General features: G+C 34.9%; 3 protein-coding genes across 3 annotated transcripts in view; 1 reads left to right on the top strand and 2 right to left on the bottom strand.

Annotated features, from left to right (window-relative positions):
* Positions 1 to 6,597: 6,597 nt before the first annotated feature.
* Positions 6,598 to 10,483, bottom strand: LOC135074490 (uncharacterized). Its single transcript, XM_063968795.1, has 9 exons — positions 10,221 to 10,483; positions 9,774 to 9,896; positions 9,587 to 9,694; positions 9,358 to 9,512; positions 8,976 to 9,137; positions 8,529 to 8,635; positions 8,329 to 8,440; positions 8,085 to 8,215; positions 6,598 to 7,512 (listed from the first exon to the last, which is right to left on the bottom strand). Exons 1-9 carry the CDS (start codon positions 10,383 to 10,385, stop codon positions 7,346 to 7,348), a joined length of 1,230 nt encoding a protein of 409 aa, XP_063824865.1. The 5' UTR covers positions 10,386 to 10,483; the 3' UTR covers positions 6,598 to 7,345.
* Positions 10,484 to 10,598: 115 nt separating this feature from the next.
* LOC135074489 (26S proteasome non-ATPase regulatory subunit 12) lies at positions 10,599 to 15,054 on the bottom strand. Its single transcript, XM_063968794.1, has 9 exons — positions 14,945 to 15,054; positions 14,742 to 14,815; positions 14,285 to 14,401; positions 14,035 to 14,147; positions 13,538 to 13,916; positions 12,935 to 13,158; positions 12,486 to 12,642; positions 11,989 to 12,152; positions 10,599 to 10,974 (listed from the first exon to the last, which is right to left on the bottom strand). The coding sequence occupies exons 2-9, from the start codon at positions 14,799 to 14,801 to the stop codon at positions 10,836 to 10,838; spliced, it is 1,353 nt and encodes a 450-aa protein (XP_063824864.1). The 5' UTR covers positions 14,802 to 14,815; positions 14,945 to 15,054; the 3' UTR covers positions 10,599 to 10,835.
* A 2,895-nt stretch (positions 15,055 to 17,949) lies between these two features.
* LOC135074492 (meiosis regulator and mRNA stability factor 1) overlaps positions 17,950 to 20,640 on the top strand; it is a 31,325-nt gene continuing 28,634 nt past the window's right edge. Inside the window, exons 1-3 of the mRNA XM_063968796.1 lie at positions 17,950 to 18,345; positions 19,931 to 20,094; positions 20,290 to 20,436. Of these exons, the coding sequence (XP_063824866.1) occupies positions 18,210 to 18,345; positions 19,931 to 20,094; positions 20,290 to 20,436 (447 nt within the window). The 5' untranslated portion in view covers positions 17,950 to 18,209. The remainder of the gene's footprint in view (positions 18,346 to 19,930; positions 20,095 to 20,289; positions 20,437 to 20,640) is intronic.

Below are 20,640 nucleotides of genomic sequence, written 5' to 3' on the forward strand. Positions count from 1 at the left end.
AGTATGACTGCCATGATTGTGTTAGAGAGAGCTCAGAGAGCAGTTTTAAAGGTCTGTACGTTCAAGCCTTTGCTTTTTCCGACGTACGAGCTGTTCCAGTATTGTGAAGTATTATCTGTACGCCAGCTTTTTATTCTGCTTACTATAATGAAGCAGCACGGGGCTATTAAGTATGACCCTAATATCTCGCAGTCACGACGAAATTATCTTGTAGCTCGCTCATCTTTCAAGACTAGTTTCGCTAAACGCTTTTTCTGTTACCTAGGCCCCTTCTTGTACAATCAACTTCAACGTAAACTGGATATCCTCCCCCTAACTAAGCATGAGTGTAAAATAAAGGTAACAAAATTCTTACAAACTCTGAACTATAATGAAACTGAAAAGTTCCTTCATGCTGATAGATAAGTACACAACTCTCATTCCAGCACTTCTCCCATTCACATACACACTTACACATATACACACACAGGTCAGGTTTTAGTCGGTCACGTCGAGAGCGGAGAGTCCTGGTGTTCTGTAATACAGGCTCGCAGCCTAGCTCAGACACCAGTCTCCCGCAATCTAAGTGTCTGTCCACTACATTTAATTGTAATTTAAGATAATCACCTTACATTGTAAACCTTTAGATTTAGATTGTGGAGAAAATAAAAAGAAAAAAGAATTATTATTATTATTAACTAAAACTCATTTTCTTTAACAAATAATCAATTCACCTACCCTTTACCGTAAAAGTAGGTATGTACCCTGCGGGAACAGAGTAGGTTATGTTCTCAAAATCGCATGTACACACGGCCACATTGTTAACTATCCATTTCCGTTTTTGCTCTCGCTCTCATCAAATTGTGATTCTTTGCGGTAGAACGAGATGACATGACTGGCAACGGGCAGTTAACACTGTTGCCGATAGTACAACCCGATTGAGCAAACTGCGCACCTCGCTGGAATGTGACTCTCCCTCGCACGCACCCGCACACCTGTCCGTGTTCGCCCCGTCTGTACCAGAGCGTTGATGTGACGTCACAGCAGCCAGGGTGCGCAGTTAACTCGATTGTAATACGTTGTCACGTTTGTAATAATGAATTGTTTCGGATATACGTCACGTGACGTCTAGTCAATTTGACAGCGAACATTAATTTTGATACATCGCATGTTCGCGAGCGAATGATTTTAAGTACCCACGCGAACTCGCTGTTTATACTCGTATTACTGACTATTTATGAAAATATTATTATATTGAAGATAATAATAACACATAATTTTAAATTATGAATGAAAACTTTGACAACCGCAGGTAAATGTCTAATATAGGTAGGTACATTACATAATTTTCAACTATACAGGGTGTTAGGTAAATGGGTATATAAGCCGACACTAGCCCATGTTAACATGGGCATATAAATGGTATGGTGAAGTCAGAAATTTGATATCATGATTTTATTTTTTTTAATTTTCATACAAAATAAATTTTATAAAATCCGATTTGTATGAAAATTAAAATAATTAAAATGAAGATATCAGTTTTCTGACTTAACCATACCATTTATATGACCATGTTAACATGGGCTAGTGTCGGCTCATATACCCATTTACCTAACACCCTGTATAAGGGTGAAGCCCTCGTAGCATTGAGCTTTTATACTACGTAGATTTATAATGTTTATAATACAAAACTCGATGTTTCCTGCCTTAACACTGTGTTATGTAGACCGTCTTATGAAGTGTTTTGAACATTTCGTATTGATTGGGTGCTGTGATTTACTGGTTCTAGTCTCGAAACCATTCCAAATATCACAAAAGACCGTAGTAATATGTTTATGTTATTAATAACTAAAAGAATTGTTAATCGTAGCGGTTTGCGTCGTGATTTGTAACTTTTTGTAAGGCGTTTATTCCGAAACGATGCTAAAATAACAATGTACTGTCGACAGTACATCAGTCCATACATTTTTATTGCAAAATGGCTGCTATTACAACTGTATAAGAGCACAGTGTAAGCTTGTTATGCTGTTCTCATATAAGAGAGTTTAAGCTTGAATGCTGTTATTTGAACAGACGTATTGGTAAAAACGCTTTTTTTCCCAGTTTGGAGTGTCGTTCCAGATTATAAGTCTTATTACTTATTTATTATTTGCCACTGATAAAGAAGTGGTAACGAAAAATCAACAATGCGACGCCAACTGCTGACTTTAATATTTATTTTGTATTCTAAACTTTAAACCAGTCACAAGTTTACAAGTTTGTATATTAGAAGTTTCTAAGAAATTAACTATCTTGAAGGTATACATATTGTTCGTTAGTTAAGTAAGAGTGTGGTGTTGGGGTTTTTGGGAAAAGAAAAGAGTGGGAATATGATAGTGAACTGTAAAAGACGAAAAATACAATTATTTTAATTAAATCTTGATTTATCCCATTAATTTTGTAATATTTATTTCATTACTTTGTCTATTTTTATTGATTATTTACCGAAAAAAGGAGTTGACACCATTGACTAACAATAAAATTTATTTTAAAGTTCAACTTATTTCAATCTATGGGATTCTATGGGGTGTTGATGGTGGTTTCAATTGTCCAAATAAATAAAGTATTCACAAATCAATAATTTATCCGAAACATTATCTTTAACATTATTTAATGATCAAAATATTTTTCAACAGATGTGAAATCTTTTTTTTTTTTTTTTTTTTTTTTTATTTATGTGATAGGAGGCAAATCTAGAGATGTATGAATTAACAGTTGTATTCTTTTGTCTTCAAAAGAAGAACGGTCACGCCCCATACAAAAAAAACCCAGACCCGACAGAAACGAGACATACCTCAGTTTTTTTGTCATGTCTTAATTAGTTAAATTATATATTTTTTATATTCGAAATCTATGTATAACACCAAAATATTACCCTTTGTTTTTGTTTAGGCGTTATACAAAAACTAATACAAAATGCTTATTTATCACCAAAATTGGTAAATGTATGTGTACCTAAATGTCTATTACAGCTGCTCTGGAATGTATCTAGGTGACCTGGAGATACAACCGGATTATACAGGGTGGTTATACATATGGAACGATAAGTGATCTCACTCGATTATTTCTAAACTATACAAGATATCGGAAAACTAGTTACTGATTCTGAAAGTGCTTTACAAGCTCTTTCAAATGGTACCAATAATAGGGTACCGATTATGGAAGCTGGTAACATTGAATTTTTGGATTTTGTAAATTATTATTTTTTCCACCCTGTATAATCCGGCTGTATCTCCAGGTCACCTAGATACATTCCATAGCAGCTGTTATAGACATTTAGTTACATACATTTACCAATTTTGGTGATAAATAAGCATTTTGTATTAGTTTTTGTATAACGCCTAAACAAAAACAAAGGGTAATATTTTGGTGTTATACATAGATTTCGAATATAAAAAATATATAATTTAACTAATTAAGACATGACAAAAAAACTGAGGTATGTCTCGTCTCTGTCGGGCCTGGGTCACAGATGACCGTTCTTCTTTACTGTATGTTTTAGCTGTGTTGTCTAAAATCAAGTCAATATTGACTTGCTGTTACTAACCTACTGATTGGTCAATCGACTGTCAATTAAAGGCCAATCAGTAATATTTTACTACTAAATATTGTTGTTGTGTGACGTAGATAGATCAGACTAAAACAGTAGATAGTAGATGTAAAGGGTAATAAAGTGAAGTATTCCAAAAAGTTTTTGGTGTCTTGATTTGGATATGATCTAGTTTGCTAGTTAATTGGAACGATAGTTTTTCGGACTTTATTTCTAAGAAACAAAATTCTTCAAAAAGATGTCCTTTCTAAAAAAACTGTCATGTAAGTTTACATTTGCAGAAAATAATTATTACCTGCTGAAATTGACATTCTGATAGTTTGCTACAATGAGTTATTATTACTAGATAATATACTACCATAGTATCATAGTTATTATATTTGTACCATCCAAAGATATAAATAAATCACGGCCGCTAACTTATAATCATTTCAGTATTTGCAGGAGGAACAAATCAGTCTGTCTTCCATTTGTTACGCATAATTAATAATAATATAAACTCGAAGGTGTATCTATAGTACTAGTCATACAGTGTGAGTCACGTTAAAGTGTACATATGAAAATATGTGAAACTAGACCTATTTTTATCGACAAAAAAGAGGTCAAAAAATTTTTGAGACTTTTTTTTAATTTTTTATAGAATTTTATTTCTTCCAATTACTTCTCGTAAAGAAAACGTAATAACTTTTAAACTAAGAGGTATATCCTGATAAAATAAAAACAGTAATAACGCTAAATAATAGGCGATACTAAAAACATACATAAAATACCCAGAAAATGCCAACAAATAATAAAAAATGATACTTTTTGAAAAAAATCTGCTTAAAAATTCGTATTTTTTTGGTTATTTGATAAATTTCTCAAAAAAATGCCCCTATAATAGGTGGTTTTTATTACTTTGTATTATTCTCTATCGTATTATCTTTATAAAACCAAAAATCGCATGTCTCTATCCCTATCACAACATTTGCTATGATCGTTTGAACTAAGCCTCTCCGGGCGCGCCATTCAACGCTTCGTTAACAACGAAACTGAAAATGGCTCTAGATTTGTAATTTTGATAAAGACAAGTTAGATTTCAAATAAAAACCAAAGATTTCGAAGTAAAATAAGCATTTTAGTTAAAATTAAATTTGTCTCTACCTGTAGCGGAGAATAATGTTGTGGCAGGCCTATGTTCAAACGATCATAGCAAATGTTGTGATAGGGATAGAGACATGCGATTTTTTGTTTTACGAAGGTAATACGATAGAGAATAATACAAAGTAATAAAAACCACCGGTTATAGGGGCATTTTTTGGAGAAAATTATAAAATAACCAAAAAAAACACGAATTTAAAAGCAGATTTTTTTCAAAAAGTATCATTTTTTATTATTTGTTGGCCTTTTTTGTGTATTTTGTGTATTTTTTTAGTATCGCCTGTTATTTAGCATTATTACTGTTTTTATTTTATCAGGATATATCGCTTGGTTTAAAAGTTATTACGTTTTCTTTACAATAAGTAATTGGAAGAAAAAAAATTCTATAAAAAATTAAAAAAAAATCTCAAAAAATTTTTGACCTCTTTTTTGTCGATAAAAATAGGTCTAGTTTCATCTATTTTCATATGTACACTTTAACGTGACTCACACTGTATAAATCTACAAGTATTATTATTTGTACTTCAGAGTCGGTTCATCTAAATGTCATATTATGTCAAATCATAAGTGCAGTCAGCATAATAAAAACAAACGCACAAGAAATCGAAAATGTGTAATTTTTTTTTAATGGAACTTCATAAAAAATATTAGTCTAAGAATGCCTTGGCAAATTCTTTTTTTGTAATTTTATCTGTTTTTATGCAAATGCTAATGAAATAAACAGCGAAAAAAGTATACTGATAATAATTATCAACTTTCAAAAAATACACACATACTTAGTATTTCTCATTGTTATATTTTTAGCCAAACAGAAATACATATGTAAATAACATGTTGCTGACTGTACTTGCATAGAATTTTGTATTTTTGTGCTAATAGCCTATAGGTATTTATTAGATACTAGTAACTTACATAAATGTTCAATATTTTGTCTAATATGCCTATAAAATATTTTTAATGGTTTTCTATGTGAATATTTTTCACAATATAAATAGCAGAGGTTATAGGATCATTGTAATAAAAATACATACAGAAAGTTTATAATACACTCGAATTTATATTCTATACCTACATTCATATTACATACTCTTTTCGCTTGTTATCATAGTTGCACATTATTTAAGGCGTTTCTGATATTCACACGTTTTATGTAAAGCTGTTGTTAAATGAAATTGGAATTGATAAATGAAACCTGTTTAAGGCTGATACACATCGGATTCATACGCGTAAACGTGAAACTGTGAAAGTGTGACGTCACTAATCTAGATATTAGGGTTGTGCCCACTATATTATCATCAGTTGTATTATCATTTCTTTTGATCATCTTTATAAGACGGGACGTGACACGGGTACATAAAATTTAAGCTTACGAATCCGGTGAGTTTCAGGCTTTAAATAATGTAATAAGGCGCATTTCACACCACCTGAAGCTAACTTAGTTTATCTAACGTTGTTTGATATTTTTAGAGTGATATAAAGTAATTTAAACGGAATAGAAAAGGGACCACGCGAAAGTGAAGTTAAGTTTAGCTAAGTTAGCTTATTTCGTGGTGTAATGCGCCTAAAATTGACCACAAAGTCGTGATTGTAGCTTGCTAAGCTAAAATGGTTTATGGTCAATTAGTCATTCAAAATAAGGAATGGTTAAACTTGATGAAGTCCGAATTTCCTCAGTGACATTTGAACTTTATGTCTGTATTGTAATGTTCAAAATTCATTGAGGAAATTGGTCACTGTGGTAGGTTGAAGTACACAGAAGAAAAGCCTTATTAAAGATATATCAGTCATAACAAAAGCAAAAGTAAAGAACTAAATTAAAAGGCTGATTTGTGACGATCAACGCACTTTAATCTTTCAGTTTATTAAATTAATTACAATCTAGGTACTTACTTAAAAAATGACATGTTATCTTTTAAAGGCAAGCACTTGCTGAATTGTATTAGACAATACAAAATGCAAATTAATTGATCCATCCTCTAAAATCACAAACACTCTTTGACTCTATGAAGACAACAAATTAAACTTAATATATATTACTTTTAACTTCTCTACTGTTAAAATATGACATACGCAGTAATATATCTATTACTGTGTTCATATGTGAATTTAATTTCGCCAGCGAGTGCTAGCTGAAGTTGTTGTAGCATTGATATATTTTCCTGTCTATATTTCATGAATAAACATAAGTTTTACAACCTAAGTTATTGAAATGTTACGCTAAATATAGTTATCTTTCTCGCTAAAAAGACTATTATTTTTGATACTTGACCAAAAAATTGATACATACAGTCGACGGTAGGTACATCAAGCATAACATAAAATGCGAAATGAAAGTTTTAGTGGCTTTTGAAATCTGGATTTTTTTCAAACAATTTTTACTTTCGCTTTACCATCACAAAAAGGTTGGCGATCCCTGCCCGGCATAGTATGATGTGCGGTCGACTATACAAACTACTTATTGACCAACGCCCGTATTCACAAACATTACTATGAGGTCCCACAGTGCGCGTGGCCGCACAGGATCACACATTAACCAATCACAGAACTCTATTCAACGCTGTGCGTTCGATTTGCTGCTTCACTTAAGCAAGTATCGTTTGTGAATACGGGCGTAAGTATATCTTATCTACATTTTTTCTACGATTTTACTACATTATTGTACTGCCATTCGACGCAAGCGCAGCCCTTGACTCCGTCGATTTCAACGTCGCACCAGCGTTCGTAGAATTTCGAAACCCTGTCTTTACCGATGTAGAATGTTTCTTCATCTTTCACTTGCACTCGAACGGAACTTATCTTGCCATCTGAGAAAAAAAATGTTTCTCAATGAGTGCTAGGATCTTAATCAACAGTGGCGCCACACCCTTGTTAGTGTAAATATGGATAGGCCACCTACCGCTCAATATTTGGCGCCACTGTCTTATGTAGCGTGCAGGGATGTTATGGATATCCGTAACCGTAACTGAACTTTCGGATATCCGAAATAAAAAAATATCCATTATAACCATAACCGAAACTGATTGAAAAGTTTCGGATAAAGGCGGAGTCTAAATTTTAATATTTGTTACCTACTTGTCTGGCATTCCCTGGCACCACCCAATATCCCCGCCTGTTTTACCTTCTATCATAGGTGTCGTCATAGTAACATAAAATGGCTATGTGGGTCGCGTAGCATCTTACTATTTGAGTTTTACATTTTTAAAATTCTAATATCCGTAACCGTAACAGAAACCGGTATAATATTATTCTAATATCCATAACCGTATCCATAACCAAAACTTCATATCCCTAACATCCCTGCCTGAAAGTGGCGCCATCTGGTGAGGGCAATTACGACAGCCTTCATTTGTGTCAGAAGTAAATTATTTTTTCTTACCAGCTTTGTACAGAAATCCGTAGTCTTTTGGAAGCACTTGCCCTTCTCCGTGCTGATAAAGTTTAAAATCGCATGACTGGATCGGAAACACGCTGCCATCAGAGTGGCGGCAAACGTATCCAATCGTAAGACTGCAAATAAAAAAGAACTTATTTGTAGGTACTTGTATAATACTTATAAAGTTTAATTTCTGGTGCTTTTGTAAGGTGAACAAATACTGAGCTGTTTTAATGTATTTACTTACTGCGACAAAATAGCTGGCTGCGAAACGATTCCAATTGCCATGCAATCACCATTGTCGAGGAAAATAAAATGGTAGACATAGCGGTGGAATGTCTTCCAGTCACGGAAGGGTCCTGTAAAGTTAAAATATTAGGTAAGTACCTACATAACATTCCCTACATAAATTCTAAAAAAGTCTTAGTTACTTATTTTTAAACTCACCAAAACTGTGGTCTCTCACACATGGCGTGTTCAAAGTGTGTTCTTTGCCATCGATAGTTACTGTGCCTTTTAGGAAACCCATTTGTTCATAATGTGTTTGGTGTAATCTTTAAAAAATAGCAGTCGAATTAGTGCACGAAATAAGATAAACAATCCGGTCAAATTAACTGCGCACATGGCTCTCGCTCGTACGCCTCCCCGCGTTTGTCCCGTCCGTACCAGGAGGTCTACACTGAAACACCGTTTACGTAGTTTCGGGTCTATCTGTTACCGTCGCTCGCGCTGGCTTCTCGCTTTGCGTGAGAGATGGCAACATTCAAAACTTCATCATCGATGTGACGTCACGGCAGCCTGGTGTGCAGCTAACAAGACCGGGTTATACGAATTACTGTTACAAAGTTACAAAGCCTCTAGTGGCCAGATATAGAACTTTAAATTGCAACGTACTTTTTCAGCGTTTTGAAGTAGTCCCGGGACCATTGCTCTCTTGCAATGTCTTTAGCCATGCAAAGTGCAGACATTTGAGTGTCGTAGTTAAAGGGAGACCAGCGTGCACTCCAGGTGGCTTGCAGCTCCACCTTGACAAGTTTCTCTGGGTTACTGCGAAGTCTGAAAAGTTATCAAGGTAGGATAATATTCCATTAATGTACTCTTGTGTCTCTCACACTTGTTTGGAAAAATCGATGGCGCAGAGCAAAGTGTCCAGGGAAAATGCAGTTAGGAAGTGTCCTTGAACCGTTTACACTGTGCCATCTACTGAGAAACTCCACTTTGATTTAGAGCTAAGAAGAGAGGAAGCTGAAGAATCTATACTAATCTTGTCACTTACTTCATTTCGCCCTTATAAGAGACATGCCAAGCTCGCATGGGAATGTAGTTGATGATCTCTAGCCCTTGTATCTTGTACTCTCCCGCTTCGTGGACTGTTTGTACCTGGTACGTATCAGGGAGACATGGAGACAGTAGGAGCTCTTCATTTTCAACCTGTGAAAAAAAAACAACCATTCATCGGTAAGACAGTATTGGTTTAATTACATCATTTACAATTAATTATGTACCTTTAAATATAAGAAAGCATCACAAACATGTCCAGCCCTTCGTGCAATTCCGCAAATCACAGCAGTTCCGTTCCGGGTCATTCCATTAAAATAAACTCCATCTATCGCCTAAAAATTGAAAGAATAAACATTACCAATTTTTCATTAGTAAATTATAAAATCCATGTGACCCTTTTCTGGAACTTACCTTAGGATTGTCTCCTAGAAAATATTTCTCCTCCAAGCGAATTTCGTCGTTGTGGATGTGAATAGTGCCATCTGAACTTTCCCCTAATTCAATGGCCATCAAGTGCTTTATATGAGCCACTAGCTGTAAATAATTAACGTGTTAATAAATCTTTATAATATTGCTGAGAGATTATAGGTATTCCACCCAAAAATCGAACCTAGGACTTTCCACTAAACCATGGAGGCGTTATTTGCAATAAGTATGTAGTTAAAGTAGTTTGTCTGGAAGTACCTAAAGTTTATTTATTTTTATCATTGTAACCTTTGGTGCCGACTAATCTAACATTGAGACACTTAAGTACATTAATTAATTAACCAATAATATTTTTACAGCTCTTTAATGAACCAATGCTACTCTGCTTCTTCTCTATGTTATTTTAAAAATAAACACATGGTATGTACTCACCTGCCTCATTTTCAGAATGATAAACATTATTATTAATTTAAACCAGTAATATTTATTTTTTACTTGATAAACTCCAAAAATCGGTTGATTATGCTTAGCATTTATAAACCTAAAGATCACTACGAGACTGGCCGGAATTAACAATGTTATAAGCAATAGAATCATCTTGAATTACTTAGTAATTTAATTTAAGCAAAAACTATTTTAAATTAATTAGCTCTAAATCTAGGCGAGGCACTGTTAATCACTGACAGACCGAGCGTTGTTATCACAATTTCAGTTATCATTAGATACCGATGCATATCGAAATTTGGTAAGTCTGCAGGTGTCGAGGTCCACTAAAGCACATCAAGGTCATACAATAATAAAACACTGGTGTTATTTTAGTATATTTATTTCGAATTTACCTAACAGTGAACTGACAATAGTCCAATACCAGTTGGATTTTCACTTTGAAGATACAAAATCATTATTTTGGACACTGATTACATTAAAGAGACGTTAAACGAAAATTAAATTGATTCCATTAAAGTTTCTACACAGTAGAATAGTTTTACTGTAGGAAAGAAAATAATAAAAATACATTTTCAGACTCGATACGTTACGCTAAATTAATTACTCGGCTGTCGCCAGAAGATGTTTGTGGACGCATTCTTCTTTGTTGATCAAATGTGTCGTCTTGTTCACAAGTTGCATCAAGCTGTTCAAGTTATTTGACCACTCGTTGAGACGGTCCGATGCGTCCATGTTTAAGCTGGAACAATTTCAGGACAAATTAACGATAGTGTCTTGTCTTTACATGTTGGGGCAATGAGGGCTATCGTTTTAGCGCTCACCAGTTAGCGCCACTGTAGAGTAAGGTCCTGTCACTTGCTAGTAGCGAAGACAGTGGCACCAACTTGTGAGCGCTAAAGTGGTAGGAGGACTATCGCATTTGCACTCATCAAGATGGCGCCACTGTAGAGAAAGGTCCTGTCAATCGCCAGGGGTGCCAACTGTTAAGTATAAAAACGATAGCCCTCATTAAATATCACTATCTTGTTTGGACTTTCGCCAAAACAATGATGATTATTAATGTTTTAATTCCGTTACAATATTGCACGATATTATTACGCAGTCAATGAGATATTATTAGAAATGCATGGTCACTACACAGATGCAATATTTGGCGACTCGAAGTCGATGGCCAAAAAATCGGCAAACTTGTATCATAATTATTTTCAATTACACACAGCGCCATCTAGCCCCAAAATATTATAAACGAGTTTTGCTTTTCGTTTAGAGTTAGACTACTTTCCGATAGGGCCAAACGATGTGTCTGTCTAAGGCGATTATCACACTGCACCGCGCTCCGCCGCGGTACGCGGGACGACAGATTTAATCATTGTATGCAAGTACCTCAGTCTGTATAGAAAACACGCGCGGCACAATACACTGACAACGCGTCTGCGCGCGGGATTTGTTATATGTAATCACGCGGACCGCGGCGGAGCGCGGTGCACTGTGATAATCGCCCAACGGTTCTCTACCGAATAGAAAATGTCAAAACTGCCCAAAAGTTACGACATGTCGACCTTAGTAATGATTTATTTGCATTTGCTTTAAAATAACATATCAAAACAGACGAATATGTTGTCAGCGCAGGCATTGCGTCGGCAGAACGTGCTTTACGTGTGAAAAAATACGAAATCACGTAAAACGTAGGCGCTACGATCGAAAAAAAAACACAACCGTGCGTTTTCAGTACAGAACGGGTTAAAACGCTTACCTAAAGTGTACAACGCCAGCCGGCCGGTCGATCTTGGCTTTCACGATCGTGCTGACCACGAGTTGGCTCAGCGCTTCCTCCGTCTCTGACTCGCTGAGGCCAAGCAGCTGGCTCATACGTTTCACCGTGATGCGGGTGTAGTACATAGACATAATGCGAATGTTCTGAAACAATAGGTTTAACTTAGAATTTCCTGGACAGTGTTGTAAAGTTTTGGTCCTTCGAGCCGGATATGTCTATCATTAATGCAAAAAATAGTTTTTTTAAAGTCAGCCGATTTTCAACGATTATACAAGGATCCGTCATTGTGGAAATCCATGAAGGATTCAGCAGTGGACATCATTTGGCTGAAACGAATGATACAATTTGTGTAACACTTTTGAAAAATAAACACTAATTTTTATCTTTGTTAAGCTCTCACCTAATAAACTTGTGAAGGTACAGATACCACTATAAACTTGAATCGTGTAAAATAAATAAAAGTTTTGACTACTTACATGTTCTACAACACGGTTCTTCAGATCGTTCCAGCGTTCCTGGCCCTTCTCATCTGCGGAATCGAAGTATGGAGTAGAACGAAGCATCTTTTCGTACATGGAGCACAGGGTGTTCCATCTAATGATTTCAGGGTTGATGAAGAGACCAAGAAGTTGTCTGAAATCAAAACAAATTGTGAAGTTGTGAAACAATAACATTCAACATTAATAGTTTCCCTTACTCAGTGATCAAATTAGACAAACAGATAATTAAACAATCTATTTTAATTTAACTTAATTAATTGTAGGTAAATAACTCTGCCTAAAATTCATAAATTTTCTCTTCTAAGTCCTGATGTCTTTTTAAAATAATAGTGAAGTCAGAGAGGTCCAGGTCCATTACCCTCTATGTATGTGCAAAAGTTCTATAAAATCAGTACAGATTAATTCTTCTTTCTTTAATAACTTACTTGTACTCAGGCAGCTTATCAAGATCCTTGTCTTCATTGAGCCTGTGTGTCAAGTCCGCCTGCTCGTTGTCATACGGAGCCAATACTAGGAACACCACACTGCCGACCAGCGCATCTGATCCGGCTAACTGGCCCAGAGCCCTGAAGTGTCTGCAGACGGCGAGATACTGGCCGTTATGTTGGTCTACCGCAATCATTAATCGGTAGAACTTTTCTTTCAACTCCTGTGAAATTTTTTTCAAATAAAGTGCAAAAAGTTTTATTTTAAACACAAGAGGATGTACCTACAAATTCCAAAATTTTATTTTGCTTTGTGTAAAAGCTGCGCACGTGACGTTGGCGGAAGTTAGGGTCACCATCAACAACAAAAGAAGAAATCCAAAATTTTTCAGAGATGTTCTCATAATAGGCTGGGTTGCACCATCTTATTTTAACTTTAACGATTGTCATAAATCTGTCAAACCCCATACAAAACACACCAGTTATTGTTATAGTTACTGCTAAAGTTAGGGTGTGCAACTCAGCCTTAGTGTTAAAAATCAGGATTCTATGATGATGTAGAAGGAAAATATTCAATTTTAGTGATGCAAATATGTAACAAACCTGTGTATCATCCTCTTCAAAGAACTTAGTATTAATTTTCTTAGAAATAATCTGGGTACGGATGTAGTCTTTTATAGCCAAGCACAGTCTCATCTGTTCCAAAATAAGCTCAACTTTCTCCCGTTTATCCATTGACCCATACGTTTCGACCTGCAATTCTTGGATGATCTTTGCAGCTTCTGCGATATTGCCTTCTTCCTCACGGATCTTGGCCAAAATGTGAGTCAGCCTGGCCCGTTCAACTTCAACGTAAATTTTGCCCTCTGTGATAGATCTTAAGGTCTCAATGAGTTTTATTTTAGTCTCTTTATCTGGAGTTTTGTCAACATAAGTGCAACACTCTTGGACCATTTTGACGACTGCTTGTTTGAGTTGTGACCTGAAATTCATAATTCATTCTCATAGGAAGTACCACACATGAAAAGCAGCAACTAAATAATTAACAGAAGAGCTGAAATAAAAAAAGAAATAAAGAATACTGTGTTTTGGATACATACCGTCTCTTTGAAAGAAGTACAATATGGTCATTCAGAGCTGACCAGTTCTTAGCCTCAAAGCAAATTTGGACTACAGCTACTAAAATCCTAGCAGTAGATGCCATATCAGCTCCCTGTAGAACAAAACAAGTTGTTATATTTTAACCTTACAAATTCATCATTCGCAAAAAAAGAATGTTAGTCTGTACGTAAAAATTAAGGTAATTTTAGACATTTGTAAATTTTATAAATCAATAGGACAATAAATTACCGTTCTCGTCTGCTTCTCAAGAGCCAGTAGCTGGTCTATAGCTTCTTGTACCTTTCCTTTGGAAGCCCATGATTTCCAAAGGGGAATTTTTTCATCGCAAGTGGTGCTATAATCCACCTGAAATATGTGAAATTCATTTAATATAGAAATAAATAATGTTGCAATAAGATTATTTAATGTGAACAGATAACTTAAATAAAAAACAAAATAACCCTCCTTCTGGCGCAGTCGGGTAAAAAATAGATAAAATGTTGGAATAGGATAAAATTATAAGATGATGCACTCCAACACTTTGATGGATGTTAAAGTCTCGAGATTATTAGCTCGTGTGGTAGTTTTACATATAAAATGTAACGATAGATTAGGTACCTACTACTAATTTTTGGTCTATGAAACATGATTAAGATACTGTCTTTGTGCATCGAGAACAAAGAATTTGAAGAGAATTTGTACTTACTTCCATTTTAATTATTTTTCCACTGGCATCTAGGCCACCAATATCTCCGTTTGTAGTCATTTTTATATAAATTTCTGAAAATAACAGGAGTTAGACGTGGTTAACATTTACCAGGTGAGCAGATGTGAAATACAACACGGTTATAAATGTTAAATCTTAAATAAGATTGAAACCAGTAAGGAAGAAGATTATGCTTATTATACCTTATTTAATTCAGTAATTACAGCACAACAAAACGCTATTTTTCAGACACAAAATAAATGCAAGCTCATCAGAGTGACAGCTAATCAGAAAATAATTGAGTGAGTGAGTAGTGAATGAATGCATCAGAGCTTGACATTAGCATTGACTTAGTAATCTCTATAGACTGATCCTACGCACAAAATAAGCTGGAACATGCAACCTTATTAAGCTAACTGCGCACCTCGCTAGAATACGAGACTCCTCACACTCATCTGCACACCTCCCCGCATTCGCCCCATTCGTATCAGGAGCGTCGATGTGACGTCACTGCTATATACCAGAGCCCCGATTACGGTAATTTTTAACGTCTCCAATCCAGACGCGTTTCTGATTCTGCAATACGATTGGTCAAAACAGCTAACGTACGCCAGCGTAAACAGCGTACGTCAGCTGTTTTGACCAATCGTATCGCAGAATCGATGAAGCGTGTCTGGATTTTAAAAGTTAGTTAGTTACGGTAACTTTTAGGACGTTAAAAGTTACCGTAATCGGGGCTCAGATGCGAAATGTAAAATGTTGTAATCAGTTGCAATTGACGCGCCTCTATGCCAGGGTTTTTATGTTCCTGGTCAGGCTATAAATAATAAATAAATAAATCTTTGGACAATTTCACACAGCGCCAGCTAGCCCCAAAGTAAGCAACTTAATAAAGTGGTTACCATTCCGGAATTTTGCCATCTATCTAATTGACACGGAATTTTAAAAAAATATAATATTTTAAAGTCGGATTCTTTAGAAATTTCCCTAAATGTAAACAAATATGGCCAACTGACATTAAAACATTTTTAATCTGTGCCCTAGTGAGACGACAAAACCTCTCGTTAATCGCGGATTGAAATTATTGTAGTACTTACGTACCTATAGAAATAATTTATAATGCTTTATAAAGCAATGCATTATACAACTAGTAGTACATTCAATGAAGAAAAAATACATTGTCCCTATTTAAATCATAAAGTTAATATTCCTTCGGAATAGAGCAACAATCACGAGCTGTCAAACGAAACCAAAAAGGAGATGTCATATGTGTGTGTAAAAATAAATATGTGTGCATGTCAGTGATGTATGTCGTTACTTTTCACATGAATATCGATATCGATTAAATATTAATTAACACCTAACAGTAATAATATAAATAGAATAGGATGGAATGGGATTGTAGGTATATGGGAATTGGGAGAGTGGCCTAAGAAAATAAAAAAAAAACTCAGAAGATTAAAATTATTCAACTTATTTATTTGAAAGAGTGAGAGTTACAAACATCAAGACATCCATACAAACTTTCGCATTTATAATATTAGTAGGAGTAAAACAATAATTAAAAAATGATAATTCTGACGATAACGTAAGAAAATAGGATTCTAACGATGTAATAATCGTTGTTGGCCGTATAGTGTAGTGGTTCGAAACGGACTACTATTCCGGAGGTAGCGGGTTCAATTCCCGCACAGTACAAACATCTGTGTGCATGAACATATTTATTATTATATTTAGTATGTAATATTTAGTTTAGTTTATTAACTAACAGGTAATTACAAAATAATACTTTTCTATATTCACATACAAACGCCATTTATGTACCTACATAATCAGCAGTGACTGTGATAAACAGCGCAGAAAATATATTTATCGATTGTGGTACAACCCTAGTGTAAAACGAAAATTATTTCTTTACACAAAATATTCATAAATTCTGGATTATGAGCATGAAATCTTTGCTTACAACTTAAATTAATGTTTAAAGAACATAATTATCACACTTAGTGCTTAAAATTCTAAGCGCATTCACAAAAATAAAGCTAAAGTTTGGAGGTGTCGATTTCAATAAATTTACCTGTGTAATTAATATTTTGCAGGATTATTCCTTTGGTGTACATCACAATCAAGGACGGAACAGGTCACCATTATATTAGAAAACAAATTTTCCAAAAATAAACAGGATTTTACGATATTTTTATAAAAAACTATGAATTAAAATTTTCTTTGTGCCTTTTTAGTGTCACTGCCTGTCAAATCTTTTGCAAAAATGGTTCTATAGATGACCCACGCTGAACTGTCCCACCAAACTCAATGACAGGGGGGCGCTACCATCGTTCAACTATATGGTTTCCAACATGGCAAAAATCTGAACCAGCGATCCGGTATTGACGGTGGCGCCCCACTGTCAATGTCATCGACAGGACAGTCCAGTATTTTGGAACTATATTGACGTGACGATGACAGCATCACACATCTCTTTTTATCACACAGGGTTGCAGATAGTGACATCTCGCTCGCTCATTCTTTGTTGCTCTATTCCGAAGGAATATTAACTTTATGATTTAAATCTATTTAAATGCAATCAGTAATAAAAATGATTGAATAATTGAAATAAAATCGATTAAATTTACCGATTATTGTCTATGACTTACAGGTTACAACACTGATGTGTCAGAGACAACATGGAGATAACACATAATTTTAAACTTCAAGTCAATTTGACAAGTCTCACAAATTTTCATCGTTCACATATTTTGCTAAAATAATTTGTTTAAAGATTGATTCCAAACTTGTATAATCGTGAGAATAAAGTTGGTTTTATGGGCTTGTGAAATAATGTGTATGATATTATGAACACGTAAGTGATTATGGTGTAATTGTGTGCAGAAATGTTTGTTTACATTTAAGGAAATTTCTAAAGAATTAAGGTATACAAACTTACAAGTTTCTCCGGACCTACTTGAATCCTCTCCGTGTGTGAGTCCAACTTGCACTCGACCAGTGTTTTTTTTTCAACTTTTCATGCGATGAGCATTTACCTTTATTCACCCTTGAAAATGGTGGTCGATATTTAAAAAAAAAATAAAGACGTTCATAATCGTTTCGTTCGTTCATTGTTCATTCATTTTCGAGTTGCTGTGCGAGTGTGTGGGGGACCGATCGAAATGAGATGATTTGGATATGTGACTCTTTTATGCTCTTTGTTTATGTGTGTTGGTTACGGATTATGGCGTAGAAAGTGTGGATTGGTTTTAGTTTTTACATTTTGTAATTTTTGTTTTCTTATATGACGCAAATCTTATCAGATTTAAGCATTTAATGTATAGGATACCAACCCAAAGATAGTTTTTGTACGTGTGATGTGTGTTGTGGCTACTACTTGGTAGCCTCAGTTTTCTTTGTTTTGAGAAACATATGCCTATTATCTAAGATTTTAGTCGTAATTAGCGTGGATAGTTCTGAAAAATGGGTTCTAATATGGATCGTGATGGTGCAGTACCCTCTAGCAGTAAGGGAAGAAGTCACTCGGCTCAAGGTCTACCCAGTACTATTTCTAGTCCAGCTATGAAAATACCTTTACCTCCGCGCTTATGGATTACAGGTGAGAATACTCCTATTAGATTTGCTCGGCGAATTTCACTAATAATGGAATGCTGAACTGGTTTTATGTAAATAACTAGAGATTGAAAAAAAGTATGAAAATTATGATGATATTTTTTACTGTTTATCACCGTTTATGATTGCATGAAAAAAATATGACACGTAAACAGCTTTATTGGATATTTCTTATCAGTATTTATTTACATTGTACTGTTGTGTGTTCATATTGAATTTTCATAAACATATTTTTTATTAGGTTAATTCAACTCAATACAAATAGGAAATATTTAATTGCATAGTGACTCAGCGAAAAAATTGTGTAGAAGAAAAACTCAATAAATGTGTTATTTTAAATTGGGAGAGGTGTTATGTTACAATATTTTAAGTATTTTATATTAATATTTTATGATGTAGTTATCATTCATAATGTAGGCCATTTGAACAGGTGCTCACCTTATGGTTATTCTACTGAAAAATCACAAATTTCACTTGACGTAATGTTTCTGATTATTTATTCAGTGTTGAGCAGATAACATTGATATTGAAGCTCATGCGAATATCAAATTGGGTTATCATTGAAGCAGTTAACTAATAGGTATTAAGGGTTTCATCAGCTTAAAAAATTATAACCAATAAGAATTTGAAAATCTAATTAGGTCAGTCGCAATTTCAAGATTTATCAGCAAAAGTAACTTAAGTTGCTCTATGGTAGTTTGTTTGAATATAATTTTCCTCCAATTAACTTTAATTAGTATAACTATTATTATTAAGAATGACAGATTGCTCACCCCCCCCCCACATTGCAGGGTCATTGTATTTTTCAATGTACCTAAGCAACATCCAGTTTTAGAAGTCTTTAGATTGATAACTTTACTAACTCACACTTCTTACAAAAATAATATGTGATGAATAAATAATATAATAAGTAAAGTTTGCTATAAAGAATATCTTGGTTTTTATAAAAAAAAATCAATATCCCCTTATTATAACTTTGGCAAGCTTATTACTGTCTCCAGGTCCACTGAAGTAGAGTAGAAAAGAGACTCATGCAATAAGTGTCTAAATTAAATGGATATAATGTAGTGAAATAGTCATAGCAAAAAGGAGAATTGTATCAAAATGCACAAACTAAAATTCATTGATCAAAATGAAAGAAAGAATCTAATAAGTTTCAAGAAGGACTCATGCATGGAAATTTTTATCTTTTGGATGAGTGGATTAGGGATTTGTGCATCCCCTCTCTTTTATTTAATTCAAGAACCTGCATATGCGACAGTATCATTTAAAAATCAAAGTAGCAATATGGTATAATATTGTCCACATAGATTTTGTTTTGAGTTGCTACATTTTTTCACTGCTTTCACCTCTATCTCAAAATTTTCATGTGGAACTGCTGCTGTTTCAGTTCCACTGAACACACACAGCCTTATACACATACATTAAGTGTATGTATTTCCACTGAAACAGCAGCAGTTAAAACTCACATTTGAAGTAATTGATAGGTCATTATCTGCCACAAAGTGCAAATCAATTCCTTACTAAAAACATTAGGTGAAAGGAGGTATATCACATTTCTTCTTTTACAGACATCGAAGATGAAGATTCATCAGACGAAATAGGAGGAAGTACTAGAGATGATTACTTAACAAGTGTCGAACGTCCCCGTGTCAGGTCTAGATTTCGTCATCACAAGCCTAGACAACAGAATAAGGTGCCTGTTGGAATATTTTGGGATATTGAAAACTGCCAGGTATGTTGGTTTTATTTCTCGTCTTCATTCGTTTGTTCGTTTTAGCTAAATGACGTCCACTGCTGGACAAAGGCTTTCAAGGATTTTCATGATGACCGGTCTTGCGCTGCCCGCATCCAGGCTCTTGCCGCAACCTTCACTACCTTTCTACTACATTACACTATATTATAGTGACTATAAGATTACTTGTTATAGGTACCCCGTGGCTGTTCTGCGATAGATGTGGCTAAGGCTATTCGTGCCAAGTTCCTAGTTGAAGGGCGTCTTGAAGGAGAATTCATTGTTGTTTGTGATGCACGAAAAGAAGCGCAATTTAGACTGCAAGAGCTCAATGATGCTCAGGTATGCATACATTGCATTTTTATGGATCGTTTCATCCACGAAGACGCGCCCCGCCATTCTTCCGCTAATGTTTGAGTGTTATCGGTTTCGGTACACACTAAATTATCCATGAGTGCACACGCACACTCCAATAATGACGCTCGGATTGCTTGGATCAAACTCCCTGCGCCCCGCGCTTCCCTCTACCAATAATTGGTAGGGCGC

Source organism: Ostrinia nubilalis, chromosome 9, assembly GCF_963855985.1.
Source record: "Ostrinia nubilalis chromosome 9, ilOstNubi1.1, whole genome shotgun sequence".
NCBI classification, from domain to species: domain Eukaryota; kingdom Metazoa; phylum Arthropoda; class Insecta; order Lepidoptera; family Crambidae; genus Ostrinia; species Ostrinia nubilalis.

Bases quoted from the DNA above. Each gene is read 5' to 3' on its own strand.
- LOC135074490 (XM_063968795.1), bottom strand. From the start codon at position 10,385: ATGATTCTATTGCTTATAACATTGTTAATTCCGGCCAGTCTCGTAGTG. The intron at 9,695-9,773 runs GTAAGTTCCAGA...TTCAATTTTTAG, and splicing joins TTCTAGGAGACAATCCTAAG to GCGATAGATGGAGTTTATTT. The intron at 8,441-8,528 runs GTGAGTTTAAAA...TTAACTTTACAG, and splicing joins TGTGAGAGACCACAGTTTTG to GACCCTTCCGTGACTGGAAG.
- LOC135074489 (XM_063968794.1), bottom strand. From the start codon at position 14,801: ATGACTACAAACGGAGATATTGGTGGCCTAGATGCCAGTGGAAAAATA. The intron at 14,402-14,741 runs GTAAGTACAAAT...CACATATTTCAG, and splicing joins GAAAAATAATTAAAATGGAA to GTGGATTATAGCACCACTTG. The intron at 14,148-14,284 runs GTAATTTATTGT...TTTGTTCTACAG, and splicing joins TTGAGAAGCAGACGAGAACG to GGAGCTGATATGGCATCTAC.